The sequence below is a fragment of the Tamandua tetradactyla genome, chromosome 19 (genome assembly GCF_023851605.1).
Source record: "Tamandua tetradactyla isolate mTamTet1 chromosome 19, mTamTet1.pri, whole genome shotgun sequence".
Classification (NCBI taxonomy): domain Eukaryota; kingdom Metazoa; phylum Chordata; class Mammalia; order Pilosa; family Myrmecophagidae; genus Tamandua; species Tamandua tetradactyla.
The window spans coordinates 4,599,463-4,623,166 of record NC_135345.1 but is presented as its reverse complement, the minus strand read 5'-3'; the positions used below and the strand labels follow the sequence as shown (position 1 = coordinate 4,623,166).

General features: G+C 61.5%; 1 protein-coding gene across 3 annotated transcripts in view; it reads left to right on the top strand.

Moving 5' to 3' along the window:
* The window catches only part of SH3TC1 (SH3 domain and tetratricopeptide repeats 1), a 50,484-nt gene extending 34,188 nt beyond the window's left edge, over positions 1–16,296 (top strand). For all 3 annotated transcript variants that reach the window (XM_077136306.1, XM_077136305.1, XM_077136304.1), the window contains exons 10-18: positions 616–749; positions 1,318–1,359; positions 3,154–4,833; positions 7,076–7,256; positions 8,163–8,313; positions 10,262–10,384; positions 10,978–11,128; positions 12,149–12,345; positions 15,877–16,296. In XM_077136306.1, coding sequence (XP_076992421.1) covers positions 616–749; positions 1,318–1,359; positions 3,154–4,833; positions 7,076–7,256; positions 8,163–8,313; positions 10,262–10,384; positions 10,978–11,128; positions 12,149–12,345; positions 15,877–16,134 — 2,917 coding nt within the window. In that variant the 3' untranslated portion in view covers positions 16,135–16,296. The remainder of the gene's footprint in view (positions 1–615; positions 750–1,317; positions 1,360–3,153; positions 4,834–7,075; positions 7,257–8,162; positions 8,314–10,261; positions 10,385–10,977; positions 11,129–12,148; positions 12,346–15,876) is intronic.
* Positions 16,297–23,704: the final 7,408 nt, after the last annotated feature.

Genomic DNA, 23,704 nt, shown 5'->3' with positions numbered 1-23,704 from the left:
GAGTACAGATGTGTTCTTTTGTAAAATTTCCTGTGAACTCTTCCAAGTACAGGACTTTCTTAAACTTCTCAAAATGGCATATTCCAAGTTCCAAAGTATGGTGTAAAGTTGCATGTTACACTGCTAATTAAGCCCTGTTAGCAAAAATCATCTCCTCTCTCCCTCTGTTCCTACCTGCATTTCCTCTCCTTTTTTTCAGTCAGCTGGCTTTTTGAGTACACTGAGCTTCCTATAATCTGGGTCGAACAGCACAGATGATATGGGCAGCTGTGGGATCTCAGAGTGGGGAGGGATCAGTGCTGCCTGCTGCTGTCCCAGCAGGCTCTCAGGGGAGGGGGCATTCCAGCTGGGGCTTTGTTGGCCACCTAGGAGCTCACTTCCAGGAAGCTGAGACCCACTGTGCCTGTGGCAGACTCTCTTGCTCATTGGCATGTGTCTCTGGTATCTGGGTATGAAGGGCAGTATCTGTTTCAATTTTGTCTCAAGGTATTAACTGCTGGGCACAAAGTAGGTGTGTGGTGGTTGTCTATGAAGCAAGGGAATGGAAATTGGTTTATTGAGAAATATTTACTTTGGAAATACGCTCTTTTAAATAAAGCACTTTCCTTTTCCTAGGTTGGAAAATGTGATTTTCCTTGATGAGGAGGAGCGGTTGTTCTTCAGCAATGAAGGGCCCTTCACTGCGGAGGATGCCAGGCAGCTGCTGGAGACCACGTCGGCCATGGACGTCTACACCGTGTGCAGCCTGGGTGGGTGAGGGCATGCAAGCTGGCAGCTACTCCCGCCCCCTCTGCTGGCCCCGGCACCTCTTAGGGCCACAGCTGACTACATCCTACAGCCAGTTATTTCAGATATTCTCTTGATGCAGATTCCTGGAAGCCATGATTGGCTGGAAGGGGGCGGGGAGAAATTGCTCCCCAAAAGGGCTGCACCAATCAATATCCCAGGAGCCACCATGGACTCACCTGGTTCATTGCACCTCCTCAGCTCTGGGCTTTATATATATATATTTTGTTTGTTTGTTTTACTTTCTAATTAAGAGAATGGTGTAGACTTCTGGTTTCAATCCACTTCTCATGGCGGCCCTTCCTTTCAGCGTTGGGGATACTTTGCTCTCTTCCTCCATGGACAAAGACATCCAGACCTGGAAGACTCTCTGGCCCCTTGACCGAGGGGAGCCTCTGAGCCACACTGATCCTCGGGGGCCTGGAGTTTTAGGGTGCCACTCTCCTGGCCCACCCTCCCAGCCCTGCATTGCCCCACACCCAGAGACCACGGACCAGGGGGCAATGGCTTCTCTTTCTTTTTCCTTTGCAGATACTTTAGAAGAAAATGAGTCTGAGCGACAGGAAGATCCAGGTGAGTTCTGTCCGATGACATGGGGCTCCCTGGTCACAGGGCTGGGCCTCGGAGGTGATGCAAAGCAGAGGCTTGGGCGAGCTGTGCCCCAGGTGTGGACATCCTGCCTCATGGCTGAGAGCTGGAAGGGTGGGGAGCCCTGTCCTGGAGGGGAGACTGGATGAGGGGGGGCATGAAGCGCCCATCCTAGGGCCATGGAGGCCTTGGGGACCCACACCTCTTCCAATGAAAGGGCCCAGCCACCTGCACTGTCCTCAGTGAAGGTGGGGTCCCCTCCATGGCCCGAGCCCGGGCTGGCCCCTCGGTTCCTCTTGCTTGACCCAGAGCAGCTGAAATTCACTCCTTGCTGCTTCGGAGAGGCAAGGTGGCTGATCTGGGACTGAACCTAGAGGAAAGTCCTTACGTGACTTCTTCCCTGGGGGAGGGGGGGGGGGTCATCTCAGGGAGACCCTCTCCGTCATCCTTCCACGCTTCCCCATGGAGAGCCAGGGAAGCAACTGCCCTGCAGCCCTTTGAAATCCCCTGGGGACAGCAATGCGTCCACATACAAATGTGGGAAAGCCTCTTCCGGGCGTAAGAGGCCCTGGGAGGAGGTCTGACCTTCCCAAGGCTCTCCAGGCCTCCCGAGTCCCCACAGGCAGCCTGGACCCCTGCCCCCAGGTCCCAGAGCGCTGCCCAGGTCCACCAACCCCGGGGACTCTGCTGGGTGAGGACAGGAAAGAGCCTGCAGGTCTGCCCTCCTGGGAAGGGTTCCCACTTAGCCAAATCCCAGGACCAAAGGGAACATGGGCTCCTCCTGCTGACGGCGCCCAGGGTGAGGGCTGGAGGCACGGCCAGACCCGCCGCCTGCAGCCCTCGGATGTGGTATTTCCTTGCTAATCGAGTGCAGCCAAGTCAGGCTCGGACGGCAAAGCCGTATTTTAGGTTTTTATTGTTATTGTTTCTTTAATTCCAAGGCTTCCTAGACTTTACCAAAGAGACAGTGTGTTTTGAAAATAGGTTTTAAATGTGAGCTTGCAAAAGAAGAGTCTGTTTAAATCCTAATTCCTTCCCTCCAAATAATTTCCCCTTTAGTCCCAGGTTTTTCCAAAAGGAAATTTAGCTTATTTGTTCTGCCCTGGGGACATACCTCTGGATACTGGTTCCGTCCAAAGCAAACAGTCCCGTGGCGCAGTCTGTTCCCAGATTCTGAAGCACCTTGTGTGCTTTTCACAACCCCTTCAGCAACCACAGCCTCAGATTCTCAAGGCACCAACAGCCAAAGGGGGAGGTCTGGGGGAAGCCCTTCCGGTCTCAGCACGCCCGTGGGAAATGGTCCATTTTCTGCGAGGGAGCCTGGCAGATGCAGCCACTCGCCTTGCTCCACCCGGGTTGGTTTTTAGGGTTCTGTGGGGCATCTGTCGCGCTCATGCTAATTGGCTGTTAATGACATCATGGGGCTCCCTGGCCTCTGCTTGGAAAACCCCGGATTGCTAATAAAATCAGTCATAGCATCAGACATGTCTAATTAGGTGGCTTTGATTCCAAGTGATTCCATGTCGCATGGCTCTGCTTTCCAAAGGGCAAATGGATGAAAAGTTAGGTTAATTGTTAGATGGTGAAACCCACTGATCGGAATTCTCCCCATAAACCAGGAACTGCACCTGGAATTTTATATTAAATCTCAGGGATCCTGTGAGCCTTCTGGGAAGGGCTGTGTGGAGGATGCTGGGCTCGGGAGGCGAAGTCCCAGGTCCGTGGCTGGACAGTGGCTGACCCGGACTCTAATCCTACATGCGTTTCTGTGACTTGCAGAAATGATCCTGCCTCACCTGGACCCAGAGCCCAGCGAGACCCTGGCGAAAGTGAAGAATGTTCTGGAACAGTGCAAGACCCGCCAGACCCGCCCCAAGGAGCCCGCGTCCTGGGGTCTCGAGGCGGCCTTCAGTGCTGCGAGGCCACCAGAGCCCGAGGGCCCCGACATCCGTCTGCCCGCCGAGGAGGCCGGGGCTGAGTCGGAGGCCCTGGACTCGCTGCTGCTGCTCCTGAACGCCCCTGGGTTCGAGGCCGGCTTCCGCGGCCTGTACGACCTGTCCTTGTCGTGGCTGCGCAGCGTGTTCTCGGACTTCCCCGATGAGGACGCGCTGACCGGGCGCCTGGCGCAGGCCCGGGCCACGGCCAAGAAAGCCGGGCTCCCCATGGCCCTCGCCAGGCTCTGCTTCCTGCTGGGGCGCCTGTGCGTGCGGAAGCTCAAGTTCTCCCAGGCCCGCGTGTACCTCGAGGAGGCCCTGGGGGTGCTGGGGGGCCGCTTCGGCGACCTCGCCCTCGCGGCGGCTGTGCACGCCAACCTGGCCGCCGTCTACCTGAAGCAGAAGAACCGGGACAAGTGTGCGCACACGGTGGCCAAGGCCTCGGCCCTGCTCCTGGGCACACCCGGCCGCGTGTGCAGCACGGAGGCGGAGGCGGAGCTGCTCAAGTACGGGTTGCGGAGGGCCATCCGTGGCCGGAGCGCGCAGGCCGAGGCCCGGGCCTGCTTCCTGCTGGCCAAGCACCACACCTGCCTCAGGCAGCCCGAGGAGGCCGCGCCTTTCCTGGAGCGGCTGCTGCTCCTGCAGGCCGCCCCGGGCGCCCCGTGGGCCCCCGACTGCTACCTGCTGCTGGCCGACGCGTACAGCCGCCAGTGCCTGCCGCACCTGGCCCTGAGCTGTACCCACGCCGCCTCCCTGCGGGCGCGGGGCTCCCTGGCCAGCACGCTGCGGAGCGCCGGCCTGGTCCTCCGAAACGCCCCCCGGCTCGCCGGCACGAGGGGCGCTGCCCGTGGCCTCCCCTGCCAGATCGCCCACTACCTCCGGCAGGCACTGGCCGCTGCAGCCGCGGAGACGGCGGGCAGGACGCTGCGCGGGCCCCTCTACGCCAGCCTGGCCCGGCTGCATGGGCAGCACGGGCAGCACGGCCGGGCCGTCGCCCTCATGACCCGGGCGGCAGAGGCCGAGGCCGCGGTGGGTGGCCACCTCGTCGGGGACCGCCTGCTGGCCCTTGCCTGGCTGTGCCTGCGGCGCGGGCAGAGCGAGACCACCCTGGACATCCTGGGGTCCATCACAGATGCGGCCCTGGCAGGCGGGGACCAGGAAGGGCTGGTGGCCAACCTGGAGGCGGTGGCCCTGAAAAGGACGGGCCGGACCCGGCAGGCGGCCGAGGGCTACTACCGCGCCCTGCGGGCAGCCCGGAGGCGGGGCCGGCTACACGACCAGGCTGTGGTCCTGGCCAACCTCGGGGTGCTGTGCCTGGATGCGGGCGCCGGCGGGCTGGCTGAGCACTACCTGGCGGAGGCCGTGAAGGTCTTCTCGCAGCTGCCGAGCCGGGAATGCGGCCGGGACCTGAGCTGGGTGCTGCTGTGCCTGGGCCAGCTGGCCACGCGCAGGGGCCACGCCGAGCAGGGCAAGTGCTACTACGAGTGGGCCTTCCTGGTCGCCGTGCAGACTGACCACTTCGAGAGTAGGTGCCACCCTGGTTCCTGTTCCCACGGCCCCTCCACGCGTGGGTCAGGGCGCACTGGGCCCCGGAGAGGAAGCGGGTTCTTTCCATCCCCACTTAGCTGGCACCTGGCATATGCAGTGATTCAGGCCTGGGCAGTCGGTTTTCCACCGTCGAGAATGCTGAGCGGAGCTTCCCACACGCCTCTGTGGCAGGCGCTGGGATGCAGGGCCAGGGAGAACCAGGTCGGCTTAAGTCCTGCAATCTGGGCATGCCCTGAGTGCCAGTCTGACCCTGGCATGGCCTGTTCTCTCCTTGGCACTGCCCAGCGGCCCTCCTGCAAGTTGAGTGGGTTCTGGGGCACCCAGGGCCGTGGAGCAGCTCAGCGCGGTTCAGAAGCAGTGTGTTGAGTGTGGAGTTCGTGGGCTGGGCCCCGCCAGCAGGCCCACGCACACGGGAAAGCGGCCGCCAGTGCCCCAGCCACGGAGGGGTGGGATTAGTGTAGTGAGGGGCTGTGGCCTGGGTCAGAAAGTCTGTTCCCCTGATCAGAACCTGGAGGTTGAGGGGACTTAGCCAGGCAAGACATGCGGGGGCACCCAGGTAGAGGGTGCAGCCCATGCAAAGGCCCAGGGGTGCGTGAGCAGAACCCACGGGGAGGCCCTGAGCCTGGAGTGGGAGGATGGCGTGGTGGGCTGGGCCGTGGCTGCCCCGGCTGGGGAGCTACAAAGGAAGTAGGACATTCACCGAGGGTACACGTTACGAATGGAGTGTGGCTGTGTGGCACCAGGCGGGGACACCTGCAGTCCAGGCAAGAGGGGGCAGCTGGAGGAAGTGGCTGAGGGCATAGGGTTTGGGAGAGAACCAGCACCCGGAGCTTTGTCGTGCATCCCCTCTGTCCTCCTCCCAGCACGGCCACCATCGTGCTGCAGGGAGTCAGCTAGGAAGCTCTGTCACCCACCCAGGCCCCCAGAGCGTGGTCTGTGGCCGATTTGGCCTGTCCAGGCACCAGGCCCCTGGCGGGGTGGACCCAGGAAGCAGCCTGGGTGTGCACTCGCTCAGGTTGGAGAGTCTTCATTCCCTGTGCTGCCGAAACAAAGCCCACAAACAGGGTGACCTCAAGCAACGGAAATAGGTCCCCTCCCACGCCCCCAGTCCAGGTGTGGCAGGGCCGTGCTCCTCGGACAGTCTAGGGGAGGCTCTGGCCTCCGGTGGTGGCCGTCCTGCCCTCGGCCTGGGGCCGCAGCACCCAGACCCTGCCTCCCTCCTCACCCCCCCACCCTGTTCTCTTCCCCTCGATGGTGACGATGCCCTTGTCATCAGACCTAAGACCCACCTGATACGGGAGGAGCTCGTCTCGAAATCCTTAATTATATCTGCAGAGACCCTTTTCCCAGAGAAGGCTGTGCTCGCAGGTTCCAGGCAGACACATACATGTCGGGGCCCACCACACAGCCCGCTACAGGTGTTCAGGGGCGTGCGATTTCATCTCCGTTTTTGCAGACTTCCCCGTTTCTGCTGCCAATTGCTCGTCTCACCCCATCGTGGTCAGAAAACACACTGTATCGTCTCAGTCCTTCTCAGCCTACCGGGGTTGCTCTGATGGTCCGTCCCGAGACCCCGTGTGCGCTAGAGGAGACGCCTTCTCTGCTGCCGGGGTGGAGCGCCCTGTAGGCTGCGCTGGGCCCCCATGGTTCTTACAGTCCTTTAAGACGTCTGTCTCCTTGCCTCTGTCTGCATCTTCTGGGAGCCAGAAGCGCTCACCTGCCTCCCCCACTGGGTTTGGAGGCCCTGGCTTCTCGGAAGGGGTCCGGGTTTTGGAATGCTAGAGCCAAGGCTTCCTCCGTATGTCCCGGGGTCCTGGTATGGCCCTGGCTTGGGGCTGAGTTTTCCCATGGCGAGGGGGCTGCCGATGCCCCTGGCCTCGTGGGTATGGTTGGAAGGGCAGAGCCTGCCCGGCCAGAGGAGCTTGTGAAGTGGGGACAGGCAGCCTGGGGAGGTGGGCAAGCCGGGCCTGGCCGCAGTTATAGCGAGGGCTGTGTCTGGAAGAATTTTCCCTGAACGTCCATGACCACGTGGGCTCATCTGGGCTGGTCATCAGCCATGTGGCCCTGAACTGGTCACCTGGGCCCTGTGGACTCCCTTTCACCATTGGCCATGGCCCCTGGCTCCCGGGGGTGTGCAGCAGGTGCTCAGTAAAAGCCCTGGGACCCTGCCAATGTCCACGGCCATGCCCCGAGGTGACGTCTTCCTCGTGTCCCCCCAGGTCAGCTGCATGCTGTCCAGCGGCTGTGTCACTTCTACAGCTCCGTCATGCCCAATGAGGCCCAGAGTGTCATCTACCACAAGTTCCAGCTCTCGCTGGCCCGCAGGATGGCCGACAAGGGGCTGGAGGGGCAGCTCCTGGAGACCATCAGCCAACTCTACCTCTCCCTGGGCACCGAACGGTGAGGGGCTCGGCTGGGCAGCAGGGGCTGGGTGGGGTGGGTGGTGGACGAGCTGGACCAGGGTCCCTGGGGACCAGCAGGTCCTGGAGTCATCCTGACTGATGCTTACGGCCGATGAGTCCCAGCTAGAGCCTCCCCCTAGGAGATGCACCATTACGTCCCTACTTGCACACCGCCCAGACAGGCACCTCACCCCCAGCGGTGGTGATCTTTGCATTCTGGGCAATCCTTTCTGCATGGCAACTTTTGTAATCTGAGGTCTACCTGTCCCAAGTCTTCACCCATCCCCAGGGCTGCCCCTTAGCCCAGGACAGACCCTCAGATGTGAAGATGGTGGCCACATGAGCCAGTGTTGTGCCTGCCTGGGTCTCAGGGCTCTGCATCCACATGGGGCAGTGAAATTGCTTCAGGGGCCCCTCCCCAGGGGTAGGGGCTCACTGAAAGCCGGGAGCGGTTTGGATGTCCATGAAGACCCAAGAACCTGGGGTCCAGTCTTCTACCCCCACCTGCCGGGTCTTGGCTTCCTGGCAGGGACGGTGAGCCTGGGCCGCCCAGCTGTGGCTCTCATGGCAGCGGCTTCCCCTGGGAGCCTTTGGAAATGCACCTTCTCGGCCCCTACCCCTACCTGCTGGGTGCCATGGCCTGGAGCGGAGCTAAACTGCTAGGGAGCCGCTGGCCCCGAGAACCCGTAGCCCTGCAGGATGGCAGTGAATCCCGCGTCCAGGAAGGGCTCCCGTGCCCGGAGGCGGGGCAGGCGGCATCGGCCCCTTCCCTCTGTCTGTGCATGGCTGTGCGTCTGTCTCTGGCGTGTTTGCAGCTTGGGGAGGGGAGGAGGCTGCACAGGCAGCGGGGCCCCCCGCTCCCCACCATGCCAGGCCCCTGGCCTGACTGCCGCCCCCTCCCCAGGGCCTACAGGTCCGCCCTGAACTACACCAAGCGGAGTCTGGGCATCTTCATCGACCTTCAGCAGAAGGAGAAAGAGGCGTACGCCTGGCTGCAGGCCGGGAAGATCTACTACATCCTGCGGCAGGACGAGCTGGTGGATCTGTACATCCAGGCACGCGCGTGCGGAGGGCGGGGCTGGCGCGGGGTCACGCTCGCGCCATCATTCGTTCAGTCACTCCCGTGTGGGGGCACGCTCGCGCCATCATTCGTTCAGTCACTCCCGTGTGGGGGCACGCTCGCGCCATCATTCGTTCAGTCACTCCCGTGTGGGGGCACGCTCGCGCCATCATTCGTTCAGTCACTCCCTTGTGGGGGCACGCTCGCGCCATCATTCGTTCAGTCACTCCCGTGTGGGGGCACGCTCGCGCCATCATTCGTTCAGTCACTCGTTCATTCCAGTCCCCGGGCTCCCTGCAGTCTCCCCCTCCCCTTTCCTGTCTCTCCCGCAAGCCCTGAGCTTCCTGGGGGCAGAGGCCAGGGCCCTCGCAGAGTCCGGCACACAGTCAGCGCTCTGAGTGCACGAAGGGTCTGACCGCCTGGCTGACAGGCACAGCTGGCTTTGGCCACATGTGCTGAGTCTCCTTTTTTTAAAAAAAGATGCATTTGTTTCAGACGCTCCTGTGCGGGCTGCTCTCCCATATGCCGCCCAGTTTGGAGCAGATTGAGAGTCCCGAAAGCCTTGGGTTTTTGTTTTTCCTTCTGCTTTTGTGTTGGTTTTTTGCTTTTGAGCGCCTGCTGTGTACCTCCCCTGGGCTGGGGCTGAGGCTCAAGAGACGGGAAAGGGCGGGTGGCCGAGGGGGTGACGGGCATGCGGGTAACATCCCGACTCAGGTCCCCGGGCAGCATAGAGGGGGCCAGGCAAGTGAGCTCCCCGCCAGCCCTGGAGTGACAGAGAGGGGCTTAGGGTCACCTGGTGAGGGTGTTACAGCAGCAAGGGTGGGGGGCTTCTGGAGTCGCCCACACGGGTCTGCGGGTAGGGGGTGGTTATAGCCCATCTTTGTGGCGCTCCAACCTCGAGGGCCGAAACCGTGGCCACAGCCCCTGGCCTGGAGCTGACTCCTCCGGTGGAGACACCTGGTGGAGCTGCGCTGCGGGGCTGAGGGTGCTGCAGGGCTGTGGGTGCTGTGGGGCCATGGGTGCCATGGGACTGTGGGTGCTGCGGGGCTGTGGGTGCCACGGGGCTGTGGATGCCGCGGGGCTGAGGGTGCTGTGGGGATGTGGGGGCTGCGGGACTGTGGAGGCTGCAGGGCTGTGGGGGCTGAGGGTGCTGCGGGGCTGAGGGTGCTGCGGGGCTGAGGGTGCTATGGGGCTGTGGGGGCTGTGGGTGCTGCAGGGCTGTGGGTGCTGCGGGGCTGAGGGTGCTGCGGGGCTGTGGGTGCTGCGGGGCTGAGGGTGCTGCAGGGCTGTGGGGGCTGAGGGTGCTGCGGGGCTGAGGGTGCTATGGGGCTGTGGGGGCTGCAGGGCTGTGGGTGCTGCGGGGCTGAGGGTGCTGCAGGGCTATGGGGGCTGCGGAACTGTGGAGGCTGCGGGGCTGAGGGTGCTGCGGGGCTGAGGGTGCTATGGGGCTGTGGGGGCTGTGGGTGCTGCAGGGCTGTGGGTGCTGCAGGGCTGTGGGTGCTGCGGGGCTGAGGGTGCTGCGGGGCTGTGGGGGCTGCAGGACTGTGGAGGCTGCGGGGCTGAGGGTGCTGCGGGGCTGAGGGTGCTATGGGGCTGTGGGGGCTGTGGGTGCTGCGGGGCTGAGGGTGCTGCGGGGCTGTGGGGGCTGCGGGACTGTGGAGGCTGCGGGGCTGAGGGTGCTGCGGGGCTGAGGGTGCTGCAGGGCTCTGGGGGCTGTGGGGTCTGCAGGGTTGTGGGGGGGTGCTGGGCAGGGGGCAAGGGCGGCTCTGAGCACTGTCCAAGCCCCTCCCCCTACCACCCTCCCCTGCGGGCATACAGCTGACCCAGCAGCCCTCAAGGGACCCTGGGGGTTGATGACAGGCCCGTGGCTCCGACCACACGCATCTGTGCCGTAGGGGCATAGGACAGCCCCGGGGGCGCTCAGCAGGCCTGTGTTGACTCAGGTGGCACAGAACACGGCGCTCTACACTGGTGACCCCCAACTGGGGCTGAGGCTGTTCGAAGCTGCTGGAGACATCTTCTTCAATGGGGCATGGGAGCGAGAGAAGGCTGTGTCCTTCTACCGGGTGAGTGGGTACCGCATGGCCAAGGCACAGGACGGGGCCTCTGGGGTCAGCGCTGCCGGGTCCCCATGCGTCCCCAGCCCATCTCCCATCAGCGCCTTGGCCCCCAACCCCGCCTGGCTGGAGGACGGGTGCTCCTTAGCCTCAGCTTCTGCCCCCGGGCATCTGGAAGGCCTGTCCTACTTCACAGCAGAGGAATGAGGCTCGGGGGTGAGAGGTCAGAGGACAGCAGGTCGGCGGGAGGGCAGGGGCCTCCCAGGGAGGCGGCTTCCCAGTTCACACTTGCCACTTAGCGTCTCGTGGCCCCAGCACACAGGGGTGGCATCGTGGAGCACAGAAGAGCTTTGGGCCAGGTCCCTCGTAGTCCAGGAGGGAAGGGGCAGCTCTGAGGCCGCTGGGTGCAGCCAGATGGGCCTCGGGTCAAACCCCAACCCCTCAACTTCTTCACAGTGTGGTAGCCTTAGGGGTCACCAGCCCTGGCCCCACCCTCTCTCCCCATGAGGAAGGGGTAGTTCCCAGCCTGCGTTGAGCTCTGAGGAGGAGGCAGGGTCTGGAGGGCAGCTGGGGGGCGAGGCTGACCCCCGATGTGCCGGCAGGACCGGGCGCTGCCTCTGGCGGTGACCACAGGGAACCAGGAGGCAGAGCTGCGCCTGTGCAACAAGCTGGTGGCGCTGCTGGCCGCACTGGAAGCCCCCCAGGAGGGTCTGGAGTTCGCCCACGTGGCCCTGGCACTCAGCATCACCCTGGGTAAGCCCCAGCCCCCAGGCGCCCAGATCTGGAGTCTGAGCAGAGCCGCGAACGTCCCAGGCCTGCCCCGGCCCAGGCAGCCTGACCCAGGGCAGCTGTGGGGCCCTGCCTGTGTCCAGGCCCACTTCTTCCACCCAGGGGACCTGGCCGGCTCCTCCCCTGCTCAGTCCCTGCCCCAAGGAGACCATCCTGGGACCCTCACATCATGCCTGGACTTTGCCTGGTCTTTGGCTTCCTCCATCTCTTCTTCCTGCTGACCACAAGTGCTGCCCCCATCCTTGGCCACCACTGTCCTGTGGCTGGTAAAGTCCTAGCCTCCCTCCCAGAGCTGGTTCCTAATGCCGAGGGCTCCACCTTCCCAGCACTGGACTGCGGTGCCATGGCTGACCTCCCCCAGGGGCAGGGCCCCCCAGCAGGCCGGACAGCCCCAAGCCCAGAGCCAGGACACAGTGCTCACCCTGGAAGGGGGTGTGCTGGGGACCAGACTCAGGGCAGTGGGGGCCCGGGGTTCAGATGGAGGAGGGTGAGGGCTCAGGTGGGGGAGCCCTGGGGCTCAGACAGGGAAGGGGTCCTGGGTCTCAGCTGGGAGCGTGTCCTGGGACTGTGGGTGTGGGGCTGAGATAGGATTGGGGTCTGGGGCTCAGACAGCTCCTCTCAGGGCAAGGGGAGTTGTGGTGGCGATGAGCCCAGGAGAGTGCCGAGCTCGTGTCTGCAGACAGCAGGCTGACCAGAGCCCTGTGAGCTGCATGCAGAGTCCCGATGCCTTTTGTGGTCTCCTTGTTTAAACCAGGAGCAAGTGTCAGCCCGTCCGGGGCGGCTGCACGCAGGCATGGGGTTGGGATACCCGGGTCCACGACTTCGCCAGGTCCCCTGAGCAGGCTGGGGGGCAGGTGTCGTGTCCTCAGCCTGGCTTCGCAGATGGGAGAACTGAGTCTTGGGTACAGGCAGCGAGGTGTCCCCATGTCCTAGCATCCACCTGCCGGCCACGTCCTCACATGCACCCCCTCCGCCTGTCTGCAGGGGACCGCCTGAACGAGCGCGTGGCCTACCACCGCCTGGCCGCCCTGCACCAAGAGCTGGGCCGTGGGGAGCTGGCCGAGCACTTCTACCTCAAGGCGCTGTCGCTGTGCAGCTCGCCGCTGGAGTTCGACGAGGAGCCCCTGTACTACGTGAAGGTGTACTTGGTGCTTGGCGACATCATCTTCTACGACCTGAAGGTGAGCTACGGCAGGGGAGGGCGCCTGGCTTCCAGTCGTACCTGCAGACCTGGCCATGGGGAGTCGGTGAGTTCAGCAGGTACGAGCTGATCTCTCACCTGGTCAGGCCCTATGCTGGGCTTGGAGGCCCTCCAGAACTCAAGTCAGCAGGCAGCCTATGGGTTAAAGGCTGAAAGAGGGAGTGCAATCAGGGAGGGCTCTCTAGAGGAGGTGACTACAAAGCAAAAAAAGAAGAGGAGAACAAAGTGGGGAAAAGGACACTGCAGAGGAGGGGGTGTCACCATTATCCCCAGACACCCACATTCCCAGATACAACCCGAATCCTGGGTGCCTCTTCCAGGGAGCCTGCCAGGATGCAGCCCGCATGGAGCCTCACCTCCTTTCATCTTCACGTCAGCCGTGTGGGGCAGACACTTTTATCATCCACTGCACAGATAGGGAAACAGGCTTGGGAGGGGGTGTCACCTCCCAAGCTCTCCCTGGGAGCACATCTCTCAGGCAGCTGAGACCCTGCCCCTGGGCTCCTGTGCCCCATTGGTCTCAAGGGGTGTGAGCTGTAGCCTGGTTCCGTTTGCCTGCGACCTGGCAGTGGACACTGGCCGTGAAGACCTGAGCACCAGATCCAGAGGGGCCCTGGCCACCGTCCTTCCATGCAGGCTGGTGTCTGTACTTAGTGCTGGCTGAGGGGTGAGGGTGTCCCGGTCCAGGGGCTAAGCTCTCAGAACCCTAGAAATGGCGTTGAGGAGCTGGGGTGGCCCTGGCTGACCCCACTGGTAGAGCAGGGAGGGCCAAGTTCCCTTGCCCGGGTGCCTGGCTGTGTGCTGGCGATCCCTAGTGGCCTGACCCTGTCACTGCAGCCTTCCAGGACGTCCGGCCAGAGGCCCCAGCGTGACCCTGACCCTGACCCTGACCGGGGCTTGGCCGGCTCTAGGGCAGGGGCTGACAACCCTGTGTCAGGGGAGGAGGCCGAGGCCACGTTGTCTGCTGATGGGCAGGGCCAGGGCGTGATTGCGGTGAGGATAGGAGGTAATAATGGGGTGGCCGCCCCTCACCGGGCCATCTGATTGGCCGAGGAGCACGAGAAGTGTTGCCCACTTCAACCCGTAGGGAAATGGATGCGCGGGGACGTGAACACACTTGCCCAGGACAGGGGAGGGGTCGGGCCAGGGCCGTGCCAGGCTGCGGTGGGCATGCAGGTGTGCAGGCTGTGGTGTGTATGCAGGCTGTGGTGTGTGTGCAGGCTGTGGTGTGTGTGCAGGCTGTGATGTGTGTGCAGACTGTGGTGTGTATGCAGGCTGTGATGTGTGTGCAGACTGTGGTGTGTGTGCAGGCTGCGGTGTGTATGCAGGCTGTGATGTGTGTGCAGACTGTGGTGTGTGTGCAGGCTGCGGTGGGCGTGCAGGCTGCGGTGGGCATGCAGGCTGTGGTGTGTGTGCAGGCTGTGGTGGGTGTGCAGGCTGCGGTGTGTGTGCAGGCTGTAGTGTGTGTGTAGGCTGCGGTGGGCGTGCAGGCTGTGGTGGGCGTGTAGGCTGCGGTGGGTGTGCAGGCTGTGGTGTGTGTGCAGGCTGCGGTGGGCGTGCAGGCTGCGGTGTGTGTGCAGGCTGTGGTGTGTGTGTAGGCTGCGGTGGGCGTGCAGGCTGTGGTGGGCGTGTAGGCTGCAGTGGGCGTGCAGGCTGCGGTGGGCGTGCAGGCTGCGGTGGGCGTGCAGGCTACGGTGGGCGTGCAGGCTGCGGTGGGCGTGCAGCCCAGGTGCTCGCTCGCTGACCCGTGGTGGGTGTGTGGGCCTCCAAGGAGGGGATCTTATCTGTCTCCGGTCACACCCCCGGAGAAGGAGACGTCTGGGATTGCAGCCAAAACTCCAGGGTCCCAGCAGGCAGGCAGGCAGGCAGGCAGGCGCAGCAGGGGCTAGGGGAGGCGCCCCCGGCTTCCCACGCTGCACCATCACCGTGGCCTCCCGGGGACCTGTGCCAGCCCCAGGGACACCACCGAGGAGGTCGGCGGGACACTGCCTGACTCCACTCCACTTCAGCCCAGCAGGGCACCGGGTCCCTCTGTGCCCCCCCGGGGTCCTGGGTAACCGGAGGCCCCCTTGCAGTGGGGAGGAGAAGAGAGAGAGGGCAGGTGGGGCCTGCGGAGGCTGCCCGTGAGCTGGGGTCTTTGTGGGTGGTCTCTCTAAAACGGGGCACCTTTAGGACACACGTGGTGAGTCAGAGCAAAGAGAGCTAGGCCTAGGATAGGCATGAGTGTGCATCCTGGCGGCCACACACTGAGACACACATGTGTGCTCATGCACACATGCACACACACTACACATGCCTGTCACCCACCACCCACTGTGGTGGGCTTGTTCTTTCCTGTTTAGTTGAGATGGCCCCTCCTCCAGGAAGCCCTCCCACAGCCCCCTGCACTTTCCTCGGCCCCAGCCCTGGCCACCCCGTGTGGCCACGGTTTATTCCCGTGTCCCTGGGACCGGGCACAGGGTCTGCGGGGGGCCAGGGTGCGTTCGCTGAACTGCTCTGTATGTTTGCTTCCGTTTCTGCTTGGGTATTTATTCAGTGTGAGGGACAGTAGGAGACAGGTCCTGGGGCGCCGTGTAAGATGCCGGGCAGGGGAAGGATGGGCCCCGTGTGGGTCTCAGGGTGATCCCCAGGCCACTCGGGCTGGGAAAGGAACCACAGCCTGGGTGTGGCCATGGCCATGGGGACATCGGGTTTGAGAGATGGGTGTGTCTGTAGTGAGGGCTGACGACCGGCGGGAGACACGCCCCTTGGGGTTGCAGGGAAGGCTTCCAGAGAGGCCACAGTGTGGGCGAATTGCAGGCCCGGCCACGGAAGGGCCCAGCAAATGCTGACCTCGGTGTGGACTGAGCCCACAGCTCCCAGCAAACCCCACCCTGGGCTCTTGGAACCTTGGGGGTTAGATGTGGCCTCAGCCCCAGGAGGACAGCCCTGATGTCCTCAACCAGGTTGGGGCATGGGACAGAGGCACCTCAGAGAGGTCAACTCCTGCCCGACAGTCAGGGAAGGCTTCCTGGAGGCAGAGCCACGGGAGCTGAGCTCCCAGGAGGCAGCTAGCACTTGGCCCTTTCTCCATTCTTGAACTGCTCACCCATGGAAAGCCCTGGAACCTGGGTCAAGGGTCGCCAGTGGTCAGCGAGTATAGGATGGTCCTGGAGAAGGTTAAAATGCCAGTTCTGGGGCCCCCCAGACCTGCGGAGTTGGACAGGGACGAGCTGGCCCTGAGATGGCCCTCACGTGGCTCCTCCCAGGAAAGCACCCGGGGCCCACACTTAGGATCTCGGCCCACCTGGATGTGAAAGCTCGGGGCCCAATCGGGGACACGGCGCTGGAGCAGCCACGCCACCACAACGTCCTTGTCTGCGTGGACGCCGAGCAGGGGGCCTGGGGGCGGCACAGCTGACTTTGGGTGGGAGGGCGGAGGGCCTGGGGACGGCCTTTGGGGAGACGGGCCCTGGGGTCCGGCCTGAGGGGCCGGGGTGGATGGGGAGATGAGCCAACTGCCGCCCCCCAGGACCCGTTTGACGCGGCGGGGTACTACCAGCTGGCGCTGGCCGCGGCCGTGGACCTGGGAAACAAGAAGGCGCAGCTGAAGATCTACACGCGCCTGGCCACCATCTACCACAACTTCCTCATGGACCGGGAGAAGTCCCTCTTCTTCTACCAGAAGGCCAGGACCTTCGCCTCGGAGCTCAACGTCCGCAGAATCAACCTGGCCCCCGGCCGCCACTGCCGCCAGGCGCCCTGGCTGGCCCCCGGCCACCTGCCCTGAGGAGGCTGCCCCCCACCCTTGCTCTCCCAGGACCGGCCCCAGGGGTGGGTGCTCAGGGAGGGGCTGGCCCCGGCTCTCCTGGTCTTTGGGTGTGGTTCCATTTCTGGGAAATGGAGACATAAGATAGGGGTCAAATAGCAATAAATGTATTTTTTGCAGAAACTTCCAGAAGTCTCTAAGGCATCCTTCTGTGGTCTGCTCCCAGGGGCGCACCTAGGGGCTGAGTACGGCTGCACCCCATCCTCAAGCATGGATGGAAAAAACTGAGCCCACCAGCCTGGCACCATGTCCCTGCCGCCAGCCCCTCCTTGGCAAGCCACTTCCTGTGAAAGCTCGGTTTCCTTGCCTATCAAGCGGCGGACACAGTTGTGAAATCCCCATGACACGTCACTTCTCAGGGTCTGGAGGTGGTGCAGTTGCCCTTCCCTGAGCTCTAACCCTTCCACACTGCCCCTAGCATTCAGTCCTCAGACAACACTGCATGGCCAGTGCTCTTATGCCTGTGAGCAGTTGAGGAAATGGAGGCACAGAGAGGGTAGGGGCCTGGCCCAAGGTCACACAGCAGACAGGCAGTTAGGGGACTGAGCCCCTAACCACCACCCCACCCTGCTGGCAGGGCTCACTGCCTGGAAGGTGCTAGCACCCCATGTCTGTACCTCCCCACCCTGAGGATCCCCAACACTGATCGGGGTGGCATGGGGTGGCCCAAGTGTTCCCGGCCAGCAGGGCTTCCTCTCAGACCCAAGAGGAGTCTGGGGTACAGCTGGTTTACAAGCCATCATGCCGTCCCCCAACCTGCCCACCCTCTCCCTCCTCGCCCCACAGGTGAGGAAACTGAGGCTTGGGGAGACTACACATACCCCAACAGTTCTCACACTGGGCACCGTTCTAAGACACCCCCCTTTTTATTTCAAAAAAATAATTTTTTATTGAAATAAAATTTGCATTTAAAGTGAACAATTCAGTGGCACTTGGCACATTTACTATCTAGTTCCAGAATACTTTCCTCACCCCAAAAGGAGGCTCCATACCCATTAGCAGTCACTCCCCATGCCTCCTGCTTCCCAACCCCCAGAGCCCCGCTTTTAACACATGGGGAAACTGAGGCCTGGAGAGGGCCTGGCCAGCAGGCAGACCTCAGCAAAGGGCCTGGGGGCAGAGGGCAGGACGCCGCCACCCTTCCTTCTTCGGGCCTTGGGGTCCCCGAGCCCCCTCTCCCGCCGTCTCGGAGGCGCCCGCAGGTGCTTACTCACACCTCGTCCCGCCAGGGGGCAGCAATGAGCTGCGTCCCGGCCGGGAAGGAGCCAGGTCCAAGCCCAGCAGGCAGACTTTAACCAGGACCCCAACCGCCATCTTTGTGGGTTGGCTTTTGTCCCTGGAAACAAGGAGACAACGACTGGGGCTGGATGCGGTGGGAAGTGCCTGTTTGGATAATTCAGCAGACTCAGAAGGGCTCTGAGGTCCCCGACCCCAGGGCACCTGGGCCCATGCAGCCACCCTGCTCACGCCGCCTGTGCACCGGAATGGGGCTTTGGGATCTGCGCCCTTCTTGGCCCCTTTGTCGGCCCCTCCTCCCCCAGCCCTGCCTGCCAGGGTCTGCCTCCCGCTGCCCTTCCGCCTGCCCGGGCTGCTCTGAGGACACTGGCCTCCTGGGAGCCCGTTCCTCTTGGGCAGCACAGCCTGGAAATCAAGAGGGGCATCTCAGGGGTCAGACCACGGGGCTCAAATCCCAGCCCCAGCACTTAGGAGCTGTGGGTTTTGGGGTGGGAATGTTCATTTCTGTGAGCCATAACTAAAACGAGGCTGATAATTCCTATTGGATTGAAATGAAAATCCAAGAAGCTTAGTGGAGTGCCAGACCCTGAGCTAATATACTTGCCTGTTTCCTATTAACAATACTTAGTACTTCAGGAAAAGTTCAAACAACCATAGGCCTCTGAATCACTGAACCAAAGGTTGAGTAACTGGCCAAGTTGCTTAACCCCTCAGACCCTCAGTCTCTTCATCTGTAACCCAAAGATACACCCTACCTCCAGGTTCTGAGAATGAAGAGAGAACGGTGAAAAGTACTGGCACTGAGTGTGCACACAAAACCAGGCCACCAGTCCTCAGCTGGTGGTGACCCAGGCCTACTGGGCTCCAGTCTGACTGTGTCCCTCTGAGGTCAGGACCCCAGGCAGCATGGATGGTACCCATGAGGCCACCCAGCCTGAATGCGCCAAGGGGCCCACAGCCCATAAGTCTCTTGCCCAGTTTTAGAAAGAGGGGCCTGTGTCTGCCAGGAGCTGCCATGGAGGGTGCCCTTGGCCTCCACTCACAACCGCCCTCTCCAGCACCTGCTATGTGTATGCTCTATTAACCACTGCCTCTCCTGCAACGCAGTGTTTCAACACAGTTCTCCACTCCCCAAGAGGCGGTCCCCCCAGGGAACATTTTGCCCCACCCTTCTCTGAACAGAAAGGGAAAGCAACTTGCCCAAGGCCACATAGCTCCGTCTCCTGACTTTGGTGTACTGGATGGAGTCAACTGAACCTGTGCTGCCCCACCCTCCTTGGAGAACACATCTTTCTCTGCACCCAGCTTCATCTAGATGGCAAACGTTGACCCAGGTCACGGAGAGGCTCCCATGTGAACGGAGAGGTCATAGTACCCTCAGGCTCTTGCCCAGCACCATCCAAGCTCTCTGCTGCATTTCCCGAGGACGCTGCGGCAGCCAGCTCACACCTTCTGGTGCGTGCATTTCCTGGCCTGGGTAGAGGGGAGCTCGCCAGTGCTGCTGATGGGCGTGTCCGCCTGCAGCAGGGTGCAGGTCTGCCCAAGTTCAGGGGCAGGAAACAGGCTCAGGTCCCAAGCCTGGAGCACCCCACAGCAAGCACCCCTCGAGGTGCCCAGCCCTTTTTGAGCCTCAGTTTCCTCATCTGTCATGGGCGGTGGGTAACAAGATGTGAGTTACCGTATTGTTAACAGGATCAGGCATGTTTTCTAGAACTTGTTCAGCCTCCAGCATGATGCAAAAATACAAAGAAAGTCAATGATGTGTGTTTTCATGCAGATGGAAGGCTGTGGTGGAAAGAACTCTGAGATGACCCCAAGATTTCTGCCCCCCAGTTTACATGCCCTGTAGGTGGGACCTGGGAGTACGATGGGATTTCACTCCTATGATCAGTTATATTACATGACAAAGGGGAAGGGATTTTGCAAACATAATTAAGGTCCCTGAGCAGTTGACTTCGAGTTCATCAAAAAGGGAATTATGGTGGGCGGGCCTGACCTAATCAGGCGAACCTTTTAAAAATCTTCCCTGAAGCAAGAGATCCAAAGCTGCAGAGAATTCCCCTGCTGGCCTGGAAGAAGCAAACAGCCATGTGGTATACTGCCTATAGAGGGTGTCACATGACGAAGACTAGAGGGGAGCCAGCAAGAAAACAGAAACTTCAATCCCACAACTGCAAGGAACTGAATTGCCAACAACCAGTGCACGTGGCAGAGGACCCTGAGCTCCAGGTGAGATCACAGCTGGCTGACACCTTGATTGCTCCCCCGTGGGAGCCGGAGCAGGGAACCACGCCTGGACTTCTGAGCTACAGAGACTGCTGCTTTAGGCTGCTAAGTGTGAGACTTTGTCACGCAGCCCCCATAACAAATACGCAGGCCGAGCTTAGGAACGGGGGCCAAAGCCCAGGTGGACACCCAGCCAGGAGCACTACCCCAAAGGACGCATGTTCAGGCAGCACACCTGGTGGCCCCAGTCCCGGCAGGCCTTCTTCATACATGAAGGTTGGCACCTGCACCAGGACGTGAAGACGAGAGAGAGGCGTTGGGACCCCTGGCTCTCACCCACCCTCCACCATGACTACGCAAGCCTGGGCTTTAGGGGCCACCACTCTCCCCCATGGCCCCAGGGTGTCTTCTGTCTGCTGCTGTGTTTGCAGAGCCAGCCCTCACCATTCAGCCAGAGGCCAAGCCAGGATCTCACAACCTCTGTGGCTTCAGTCTGGGTTTGCAGAGACGTCTTGGGAAGAGTGAATTCCAGGGTCCGGGGGTGGGTATCTCCAGGAAACAGTGGCTTCCGTCCCAAGACAAACAGGGTGGGCTTCCCAATGTTTGGGCAGCCCGGCGAGCTCCCTTCGCAGGATGAAGAGACTTCTTTGGGAACCTACCGATCTGGGGAGGCTGGAGGACATCAGGGCTGGCTTTCCAGAGAAGGTCAAGGGAGGGAGGTACGTCTCTTACAATGTCAGTGCCGTGTGGACTATGGTTGCGAAACCTTCCAGAAACATCTCCATCATCAGTATCCTCATAGTGTTGGCTTACGTGGGATCTAGGAATCCTGGCCCGGCCAGCCTGTGGATCTCAGGGACAATCACATCGGTGCAGAGGGCCACAGGGCCTCTGTTCTCCCCTCCCGTTCCTTCAGATGCCCCCAGGAAGGAAATTGCTCTGCGTAGGAAGCCCAGGTGACAGAAGTGTCCCGGCCTCCTTCCTCTAAGGCAAGCTGGCCCACCAGCATGTATGAAGCCCCTACTGTGTGCAGGTCCCCTGCCTGGTGCTGGAGCGCAGAAATGAACAGACAGAACCCACCCCCAGCCTCGCGGAACTTAGGAATAGAGAGTTAGAGACAGCCTCACGTCTGCTCCAGGTCAATGCGTGGGTGCAAGTTGGGGAGTTCCTGCATAGAGAAAGGCCATGGGACCAAGAGAGACTATAACCCAGGGGACCCGGGAGTGACAGTGTGGCAGGCTCAGCTAACACATACCCCACTCCCCTTCTCCCTCGCTTCCTCCACGTGGAGGGTAGAGAAGTCAGGCACCTCCCACACCTTTGCAGCCCATGGCCACATGACACAGTGTGGGCCATGAGACATAAGCAGAGGTTTGCTGGGGGCTTCAGGGAAGCTTGTGCCTTTCTGAGAAGGATCAGTTCCCACTAGAGTGTTGCCTCCCTTCCTCCCCTTTCTCCTGCCTTGGACTTGGCTGAGATGTCTGGAGCTGGAGCAGTGATTTTGTGACCATGAGGAAGGTTGAGAGAATTGCAGAGGAGCCATCCCCTGCCTTTCTGAGCTGATGTGTCTCAGTGCAGATGCTACGTGCAGATCCCCTCCTATGGGAACAAAATTAACCCTTATCTGCTCAAACCCCTACTGACTAGGTTTTGTTACTCACAGCCAAATGAATTTCAGAGAAGCGTTTGCAGAGAAAGCAGTTTTCACTGAGCCATGGGGATGCAGGGGTGAGTGTAAAAGGCAGAGGAACTGGCACTGTCCAAAGCAGTTCGGCCCAACACGCCCCTGTGTGTCAGGACCGACTCAGGGCTCTTCCCATCTGCCCTGAGCTCTGAGGCTGGGTCTTTCCACCCCACCCCGTCTGGGCTGCAAAGCCCCCGGAGGGCCAGGCTTCCCTTCCCCTCCACAGGGACTTCTCCCAGGCCTTGGCCTCCAGAACAGGCCCCAGCCCCTCTGGGGAGGGCAGCAGAGGGGTCACTCCCTCCCACCCAGAGCCTCAGGGATGGGGAGGGACCCAGGAGCAGCCTCTTTCCTCTCATCCCGCAACTCCTGAGCACGTGGAGGTGCCCCTGCCCCGTGCAGGGAGGCCCTCACACCTCCCCACCTGAGCTGGCCCCTGCCCAGGCTGCTAGGGCACCGGAGAAGCCTGTCCGGCCGTGACAACACATGGGACTGGCCCCTTCGGGGCCAGAGACCGGCAGGGAGGGCCCCTTGGAGCACCACCACGCCCTGCAGGACGTTTCTGTCCAGGCGTAAGGAGATCTGTCCGTTCCCGACACCACCCGATCCCAGAGCCAAGTATGAGTTCGGGGCGGTTCCTGGACACGGGTGAGGACGTCAGCTCTCTGGGACACGCCTCAGGGGGCCCTGAGGTCATCTGGGAGGCAATCTTGCACCAGCAGCCCTTGACCCCTCGCCCCAAAGTACAACCAACGCCCTGCGAACTGATCAGAAGGAGCCCGCCGTGGCCATCGCAGCCGAGCGGGAGGAGCACCTCTTGCCCTTGAGCCCTGTCCGTGACAAATCTGCTTGGCTGGAGAGGGACAGAATAGCTGGCCCAGACCAGAGTCGGTTCCCCACCAGCTCTAGTAGTGGGGACCAGTATGGCATTACCTAGAAGAGTTAAGGGGGCCTGGCCCCTGCTGCGAGCCATGCCCTCCTGGCACCCGCCGGACCTCACCCACTCACACCAGGAGCCTCGCAAGGAGTGGGTGAGGCTCCGCTGGGGATGGTACACGAGACATGCGTGGGCAGCTCTTCCCTCCCCCTCTAGGGGTGGAGCCCCCTTCTCCACCCTCTGAATCCCGACAGGCCGTGGGTCTCCAGCAGGGCAGGGGTGACCGTGTTTAAAACAGGCACTGCATCCCGGGGAATGAAAAGGACCCTGTTTCTGCCATCTCCAGGCCCATGGTCCAGGACGGGGACCCCGATATTGGTGTTTTCAAAAGCTCCCCAGATGGCTTCATGAGCGGTCAGTGTGGAGAGCCCCACTGTTTGGAGAGCTCCTAGCCCAGAGGCCAGCATGCAGTGGACTCAGAGATGCACGTCCCCAGCTCCTCCTCTCCCTGCCATCCTACACGGCTTTTGCAGCGTGATCGGTTCTTTGGTAAGTCTTCAAGGCTTAGTCCGAAGCAAGTCCTCCCTTCTCCGTGGGCCTCCAGCAGAGGGGAGGGCAGTCGAATTCCACCTGGTGACTGGAGGGTTCTCTGGACCAGGAGTGCATATTTTATTTAACTTTTTGTTCAAGAAGGAGATGCATAAGAAAAGTGCTAAAGCCTACATATGCAGCAATTTGGATTTTCACATACTTATTGCATCCAAGTGGCCAACCCGCAGATGAGGGAATAAAATGCTACCTGTGCCCCAGAGAGCCCCCCTGCTCCCTCCCAACCAGTGCCTCCAGGCAGTCAAGTTCCTTCCAAATCGTCCTTTTCAGGGTCTTTCACGGGACTGCACCCACACAGCACCCTTCCCAGGTTTCCCCCATGCAATCCCTCAGAGCTCCAATGGGCAACACAGCCTCTCCTTGAATCCTTCCACTGATGGGGAGCTCACCACCTCCAAGGCAGTGCTGTCTTTTCTCTCCAGTTGGCTCTACCTGTGAGAAAGTTTCTCTCCTAATGAGGCAGCCCCCACCCCACCCCACCCCACCCTGCTCAGTGGCGGTGTTCAGGGGGCAGAACCCTAGCTCTTCCTTCAAACAGACTCCCATCTAAATCCCAGCCCTGCCACTGCCAAACCATGTGGCCTTGGCACAGATCTGCCTTGATTTCCCACTGGGTGGCCTGAGATGATAAGCCCCTCCATGCTGGGTTGCTGTTAAGAGCAGAGAGACGCAGGCAGCACCTGGCACCCAGCAGGCGCTCAGTTGCTGGGAGCTCCTGGGAGCAAGTGAAAGCGGCATGTCAATTCTGCTGGACATAGAAGTAGCGCGTTGGTCGCGTGTCAGCTTCCTTTGCCGCCCTAGCAGCAGCACAGGCGTGTGACCTAGACCGACACAAAGCTGTCGTCTCACCTCTGGAGGTCGCAAGTCCAGGTGGGTGTCTCCGCACTAAGGTCGAGGCGCCG